This window comes from Crocuta crocuta, unplaced genomic scaffold (assembly GCF_008692635.1).
Source record: "Crocuta crocuta isolate KB4526 unplaced genomic scaffold, BGI_CrCroc_1.0 scaffold61, whole genome shotgun sequence".
Lineage (NCBI taxonomy): Eukaryota > Metazoa > Chordata > Mammalia > Carnivora > Hyaenidae > Crocuta > Crocuta crocuta.
In genome coordinates this window covers 10,720,934-10,728,814 of record NW_027528369.1, presented here as the reverse complement: position 1 = coordinate 10,728,814, position 7,881 = coordinate 10,720,934, and the positions used below count along the sequence as shown (strand labels likewise).

Genomic DNA, 7,881 nt, shown 5'->3' with positions numbered 1-7,881 from the left:
TTTTGGTCCCTCCCTGTAGACGTGGCACCACGTTGTGTCTGTCCACGGATAGGTTGGCAAGACTGTGGGAGGTGACACGTGTGACCGCTCACGTGCGGGGTGTGGGTTCCGCACTGCTCGAGGCTGGGCCGGGAACCCGCAGGAGGGGGCAGAGCAGGGGCTCCGCCCGTCACAGGGGGCTGTGGGGGGGCCCACTCCCCTCCACGCCGTGGGTAACAGGCGCCTGCTGCCACGGGCGCAGGCGAGGAAGCCAGGGTATGGTCCCCCCCCTTGCCTTCTCCGGGTGCCACTCGGGGCTCCAGCGTCCGGGCTCCGGGTCCCACCGCACCTCAGTCACTGTGTGCCCCGGGGCGCAGTCCCACCCGCGTCCCCAGGTTGTAGCTCAGAGAGGTCGTCGGTGTGCCCGAAGTCGCCCAGCGAGGCTGGCCGTCAGCCTCCCTGCCCGCTCGTGCCTTGGCCGCGGGCAGCAGTGAGCGCAGCCGCCTCTCCCTGCAGGCTAACCTCCCCGTGCTGCAGAGGGAGCTCCTGCACTGCGCCCGCCTGGCCAAGCAGACGCCCGCCCAGTACCTGGCCCAGCACGAGCAGCTCCTGCTGGACGCCAGCGCCTCCTCCCCCATCGACTCCTCCGAGCTCCTCCTGGAGGTCAACGAGAACGGCAAGAGGGCGACCCCTGACCGGTGCGCACAGGGGGAGGGGGCGGGGGGCTGCCTCTGCAGCGCTGCCTGTGGTCCCTCAGCTCGGCCGCCACCCAGTAGCAGGGCTGACGGGAAGTGGCGACACGGCCGCGTTCCGTGGGCTGAGACCCCTGCGCCTCACCTGCAAGGCCACCGCACAGGGCTGAGGGCGCAGCTGGCCCCCGGGAGGGCGGGGGAGGGGCAGGAGGCAGCCCGCGTGCCCTCGCTCCCCCGACACAGGCTCGGGCTTCTCGACCCCCGGCCCCAGGAGCCCACACAGCAGCGGGGACAGCGGGGGCGCGGGGCTGGGCGACCCCCTCTCCCTGCCCACACCCGCCTCCCTCTCACCCCTCGGCCTGGGCTGTTGTCCAGGGCTTGTGGGGCTCATGGTCCGCGCCCCCCTCACCCCGCCTGCTCTTCCGGTCAGGACCAAAGAGAATGGGTCAGACCGTGACCCGCTGCACCCCGACCACATCAGCAAACGGCCGTGCACCCTGAGCCCCGCCCAGCGCTACAGCCCCGGCCACGGGCCGCCGCAGCCCACGCCGCCACCGCACTACCGCCTGGAGGACATGGCCATGGCCCACCATTTCCGTGACCCCTACCGCCACCACGAGCCCCGGGAGCTGCGGGAGCGCCATCGGCAGCTCGGTGAGCAGCGCTGGAGGGCACACGCGTGTGCTTGCACACTCGTGCCCGCGTGCGGCTGGGGGAGCAGCAGAGGGAGGGCTGCCACGTGCGCGTCAGTGTGGGGGGGGCGCGCTGACGCTCCTGACCTTGTCCGTCCAGGAAGGATGCTGAGGAAACGGGTGTGGGGGCCCTGGGGCCCAGCGGGAAACCCCACCCTGGCTGGGCTGTGACCCTCAGGGAGGGGCAGGGGCAGAGCCAGGGGGCACGCGGCTCTCTGGGGTGCAGGGGCCCCTGCGCGGCCAGGGTGGGGGAGGGCGGGGTCACGGCCAGCCAGGAAGAGACCGCTGTGCGGCAGGGTGGGCACGTGAGGAGTCTCCCAGGTCCCAGGCACTGTGGCCACGGCCCCGGGGCGCCCCAGGGGGAGACTCATGAGCCCTCACTGAGCGCCCCTGACTACACACACCCGTCCTGGCGTCTGAGCAGGGCGCGGACGCGCCTCACAGCACCAAGTGTGAGCGCCGCTAACGGGGGGTGAGCTGCGCACAGAGCCAGGAGGTGCGGGAGCCGGGCTGTCCGGGAACAGAGGGACTGAGCTTCCCCAGGTCCCCACCGCGCGTCCTTGCTGGGTCCTGTGACCTCTGCCTCGGTCTCATTCTCCGTCAGCAGATCCAGGGGGACACCGCTGTCNGTGTGTGTGTGTGTGTGTGTGTGTGTGTGTGTGTGTGTGGTGCATCAGCAGGCCCGCGTCTCAGACGAGGAGGCCCAGAGAGCACAGTTCACGTGCCCGAAGCCGTAGCCATGTCCCTGCGAGTCCCAGGGCACCAGTGGGGGCCCCGAGGCAGGGTCAGCAGAGGCCTTGCCCTGTACAAGGCCACTTCCCCGCCCCCACCCTGCGGAAGCTTCCGGGGCCTGGTCCCAGGCAGCAGGTGACAGCGTCTGGCTCCCCGCAGCCGGGTCGGGCAGGTGCTAATTCCCACCCGCTTCTGCTAATGCAAAAATAAACGCCAGCTGTCCGGCGGGGCTCAGCCACTATTTTGGTTGGGGCGTTGGCGCAGGCCCGGGTCCCGCTGGTGGCTCCTCGCCCCTTCTGCAGTTGGAGGTGGCGTGGCACGTTTGGGGGCTAGGAGGCCATCGGGGGCTGGAAGAGGCCTGAACCGGGGGGTCTCGGCCCAGGAAGCGTCGGTCGGCTCTGGGTCACCCAGCACGGGCTTGAGGCCGCACCAGGGTGGGGACACCCATGGCTGCGTGGGGCCCAGAGCATCCGATGTGCCAAAAGAATCGCATGAGGACAACCAGACGCCCTTGCCTTGGCACGAACTCCTCAGTGCAGGGTTGCTTTGTTCCTCGGTACCAGGCCGGAGGGGGCGCCCCGTTGTTTCGCCTCGTTATGGCTTGGGCTGACCTTGGGTGACCTTGAGCAATCACATCCCCAGAGCCAGCCTCAGTGTTCTCATCTGTAGGATGGAATAATAGAACCTCCCCCGGAGGCGGCAGAAGGGGGTGAAGCACTGGGCACCTGGGGCCCTCCCCTCCTTGCACCTCCTGAAGGCCTCCTCCGGGCCCCGGAAGGCGGGCAGGGCAGGGCAGCGGGGACACAGCATGGTGAGGTGAGGGGCCCGGGGCCCGTGGGGCACAAGTGTCGGGGCTTCTGGTTTCCCAGACCCCGCTGTCCCCCAGGGGACCACACTTGGAGACACGGCCGCCCTGCCCTGGGGACTGCCAGCTGGGGGGCTGAGGATACGTGGGAAGCCGCCGGGAGCGTCTGACAGGCGGACGTGCGAGGGGCTCAGGGCTGCTGAGGAGGGGCTGGCACCTGGGCTTTGAGGGATGTGCAGAAGCCCCGCCGACTCACAGGAAGGAGCGCTGCATGCGCTGTGAGCCACCAGTGAGCCCCTGCGGGCTGCTGAGGGGTGGCAGCGCCCCCACAGTGAGGCCTGGGGCCGCCGCAGGGGCAGCGGGGGCAGGGAGACTGAAGGTGCTGGATTGGGATGCAGGGAGGTGGGGGAGGCGTGGCCCAGGCTAGACTGAGGGATTGGGACCGGCCTGTTCCCCCCAAGCATTGAGGAGACGCCAGGCCTGTTCTTGACCTGCCCCTAAAGGCAGGGGACAGAGGGTCAGTGCCCAGGGTCCCCTTGCTCACCCCGCCCACTTTCCTGAGGTGGGCCAGGCCCGGGAGCACAAGGCAGGACCCTCCCGGAGGGCCTGGGGCAGAGCCTGGGGAGCGTGAGACAGTGCCTGGGGGTGAGGGGCGTGGTCTGGGACACAGGGCGGGGCCTGGAGGACATGGGCGGGGCCCGGAGGACATGGGCGGGGTCTGGAGGACATGGGCGGAGTCTGGGACACGGGGCGGGGCCTGGAGGACATGGGCGGGGTCTGAGACAAGGAGCAGGGCCTGAGCGTCCACACCACCCTGCAGCCGTACACGGGTCCCGGCAGGAAGAAGTGATCGACCACCGCCTCACGGAGCGGGAGTGGGCGGAGGAGTGGAAGCACCTCAACAACGTGAGTGTCCAGGGGCCACGGCACCGCCCCGATTCCTGGGGTTCTGCCTAGCCTGTGGGACCCCTGTGCCGCGGGGTGGGGGGGGCAGGCTCTGTGCGGGCTCAGCTCGGGCCTGCGCACCTCAGCCTGCCCTCTGCTCTGGGCAGCCCCTCAGGACCTTCCCTGCTCTGCCCCTGAAGAGCAGCTCTGTCTCCAGGAGAGAGGGGCTTTGGCCTGGCGTTGGGACCCCTCCAACGCTGTTTCCAGGGTCATATCTCCCCTGCTGCCTTCGTGGGAAGGGAGCCCAGGCAGGTGTGCTCCCCAGGGCAGAGCACAGCCCGGACGGCTGAAAGGAGAGCCCCCGCCCCTGTGTTGGAACAGACCTCCCCGAGAGCGTGGTCATCCCCCCCCCTTGGTAAAAGGCCCTTGGCCGTTGCCCCGCACCGAGCGGCCACACCCAGCCCCGCAGGCTCACGGCCACTGCCCTCCCGCAGCTTCTGAACTGCATCATGGACATGGCTGAGAAGACGCGGCGGTCCCTCACGGTGCTGCGCCAGTGCCAGGAGGCTGACCGCGAGGAGCTCAGCCGCTGGGTCCGGCGCTACAGCGACACCGAGGACACCAAGAAGGGCCCCGGGCCTGCCACCGCCCGGCCCCTCAACAGCTCCGTGGCCGCAGAGGGGTCTCAGCTAGGTGCGTGCCCAGGGGGCGTCAGGGGGAGTGGGGGTGGGAGGTGTACCGCAGGGGCGCTGAAGACCCAGGCCAGCACCCCCGTTCTGGCACTCAGGGCGATGAAGCACAACCCAGGCGTTTCCCTGGAAGGGATGTGCTTTTTGCATTGTGCCTAAAGAGGGAAGCATAGATTCAGGGTGCCAGCAGCCAGGGGCCCCCAAGGGTCTGCACTCACTCTGGATGATGACGGTGGAATCCAAGACAGATCCACCAAGGCCCAGGTCCAGCTGGATCCAAGCTGCTTCCACCCAGAGCACCTCCATCATGGCATCGCCCTGCCCCACCCATGCCCCCCCCCAGGACACACCACGCCCCCATCACCCAGGGGACATGGCCCCGTTCTGTGCATGAGGCTGGCACCCCTGTGTTTCAGACCCCCACCGGGAGTTCATGCCCAGGACCCTCTCTGGCTACGTGCCCGAGGAGATCTGGAGGAAGGCTGGTGAGTGGGGTCGCTGGAGGGGGTCCCAGACCCTGCAGGAGGGGGTGGGGTGCATTGAGTGTTCTGGGTACCACGCGTGTGTACCAGACACCTGCAGCAGGACAGCGCGGGTCCCTAGGTCCTGCCCGTGCACACACGTACACGGATGCACAGTGAGAGGCACCAGGGAGTGCCCGTGGGCGTCCGGGTGTGGCATCGAGCACAGTGCCGCGGCCATGTCGCGGGGGACGCTCATCACCTCGTGGGGACAGACTTCGGGAGCCAATGGGCAGCTTGAGAAAGAAGGGGGTCGCTCAGCTGAGGTGGTGGCAGTGGAGAGGAGCAGCGGGCCCCCAGATACGTTCTGATTAGTGGACGGGTCAGTATGAAGTATAAGGAAAAGGGCGAAAACTCAGGTCCTGGGGTGCAGAGCGAGTGGGGCATTGGAGGCTGAGGGGCCACAGACAGGCAGCGGCTGCCTGGAGCAAGACAGGGCAGGGCACAGGCCTGGATAGGGGCTGGGATCCTCATTTCCCTCAGCCTGTCCCCTCTGCCTCCGCCTGGCCCCCTGGGGGCCCCTGGTGACAAGTGTGTGGAGCTCAAGTGGGGACCTGGCTGCCAGCAGCTCAGCCACACAGGGGAGCCCCGCTAATCCCACCCCATCCTCCCACACCACTGCCAGAGGGCACTGCCAGGTAAACTGAGGCAGGCGGGAGCAGCTGTGAGTAGCTCCCAGGGTTGGGGACCACAGTGCGGTCGGAGCAGGTGCTCTGGCTCAGCTCTGAACAGCACGCTTCTCCGCGGACGTCAGCAGGCCAGACGCAATGACATGGGGTGACAGAGGGCTGTGGGAGTGATAATAATGCAGAGGCCTAGGAGGGGTGCCCCCCAGAATCTTCTAGATGGGCCACGGGGAAGCTGTCTGCTGGTGGGGCAAAAGTAGGGCAGCGGTTCTCAAAGTGGGTGCTGAGACCCGGCATCGGTATCACTTGGAACCTGCTAGGAACACAGGTTCTCGGCCTCCCCCAAGCCCGTTGACCCCAAGTGAGGGGTGGGCTTGGCCCCGCCCTCCAGGGCAGTACCACCGCACCCTGAGGGGTGGGAACATCGGGGTGATGCAGGCCTGGGAGACGCCCCCACGGCCACGCTTGCGTGCACATGCCGGGTCACCGGTGCTCAGGCCCCGCCCACAGCAAGGGAGGCCTGGGAGAGCAGGCGGGCCGGGCCACGCGACCAAGGCCCGTGTGTCTTTTGCAGAAGAGGCTGTGAATGAGGTGAAGCGGCAGGCGATGTCCGAGCTGCAAAAAGCAGTGTCGGACGCCGAGCGGAAGGCCCACGAGCTCATCAGCACCGAGCGCGCCAAGATGGAGAGGGCCCTGGCGGAGGCTCGGCGGCAGGCCTCGGAAGACGCCCTGACTGTCATCAACCAGCAGGAGGACTCCAGCGAGGTAGTCACTCCATCCCCGACCTCCAGGTCCAGGCCCTGGACCCCCACTCCGTCGCCTCCCAGCCTCATGACCTCGGGCAGCCGGAGAGGCGGGTGCTGTGGGCGTCCCCATCATGCAGAGGGGACACTGGGGGCCCCCAGAGGGGAGGTGGCTTGCTCTAGGCTGCGTCCTAGGAAGTGACAGGCCCTTATTCAAACCTCGCTGGCCGACTCTGAAGCCTTCGCTAACCTGTGACACCGGCAGGCGCGAGGGGCATGGAGACCCCAGGGGGCATCCCCAGTGTCTCCTCAGTATGGCACTGAGGCGTGCCGTGGCACTGTGGCGGGGCCGTGAGAGCCATCATCGTGCTGGCGCCCGGGCGTCTGATGCCAGGTGGGGTTGGGCAGGGCAGGGCAGGTCCTTGTCCGAAAAGGACTCGATGTCAGAGAAGTCAGGGAAGGGGAGAGAGCTTTGCCAGGAGGGGGTCCTAGAACTGCCCTTTGGGACGGGACACATCTCCAAAGCCCCCAGGTAGGTGTGTGGCTGGGCCAGCCCAGAGAGTCAGCTCTCGCTGCTCCAGCAGACAGTGTGGGCTCCGGGGAGGCAGCAGGGCAGGACGGGCACGCCTCACAGGGGCGGGTGCAGGGAAGGTGCCCGAGCAGTCATGGGAGCGGAGTCTTGGAGGAGGCGAGCCAGCCAGGCGGGAATCTTGGGGGGCAGTGCCACCCCGAGGAGGGAGCAGCAAGGGCAGAGGCCGGGGACGCTCTTGGCTGCGTGAGGATCACCAGGAGGCCAGCGTGGCCGTGCAGAGCCAGCCAGGAAGCCAAGGAGGCTGTGGTGGCAGGCTAGACACCGGGCCTTTCTCCCGGCGGGTGGTTGAGGTTACGGCTAGTTCCACAGGACAGGAGCGAGGGAGGGCGTGCCTGAGGCAGGCCTGGCCGTGCAGCCCACGTCGGAGCCGGGCAGTCTCTGTCTGCCCAGGGCTGCCACGTTCTGGGGTTGGAGCCCAGGTGAGGCCAGGAGGACTCCCTGGAAGAGAGGAGGGGCCTGTGGCTGCCTTCCCTTATGAGGACCCCATGGTCCTGTAAACTCAGCATAACCCTGTCTGGAGCGGGCCAGAGCCGTGTGCCTCCGTGGCGGGAGCCCGCCCCCCAGGATGGCCCAGCCGAGTGGCCGTGGCCGCCGAGGGCCGCCCACGAGCTGTGGTGAGGTCAGGCTTTTCTCTTCTCACCCTGTGATGCGTGGCCGGGTCCCCGTGGGGTTGTTTGTAGCGTGTGCTTGCCCAGTCTGTGGCCGGCCTGCGTCCTCTGGGGTCCGGGCCCAGGCACGCGCCGGGGCCCCCTGACCATGTTCCCCCCTCCTCCAGAGCTGCTGGAACTGCGGGCGCAAGGCCAGCGAGACCTGCAGCGGCTGCAACGCGGCGCGCTACTGCGGCTCCTTCTGCCAGCACAAGGACTGGGAGAAGCACCACCACGTGTGTGGCCAGAGCCTGCAGGGCCCCGTGGCCGCCGTGGCC

The 7,881-nt window shown here is 68.2% G+C and overlaps 1 protein-coding gene across 1 annotated transcript in view; it reads left to right on the top strand.

The window, feature by feature from the left end:
• The window catches only part of CBFA2T3 (CBFA2/RUNX1 partner transcriptional co-repressor 3), an 82,188-nt gene that overhangs the window by 67,789 nt on the left and 6,518 nt on the right, over positions 1-7,881 (top strand). Inside the window, exons 7-13 of the mRNA XM_077754193.1 lie at positions 496-677; positions 1,102-1,325; positions 3,721-3,806; positions 4,280-4,478; positions 4,891-4,959; positions 6,196-6,386; positions 7,732-7,875. Of these exons, the coding sequence (XP_077610319.1) occupies positions 496-677; positions 1,102-1,325; positions 3,721-3,806; positions 4,280-4,478; positions 4,891-4,959; positions 6,196-6,386; positions 7,732-7,875 (1,095 nt within the window). The remainder of the gene's footprint in view (positions 1-495; positions 678-1,101; positions 1,326-3,720; positions 3,807-4,279; positions 4,479-4,890; positions 4,960-6,195; positions 6,387-7,731; positions 7,876-7,881) is intronic.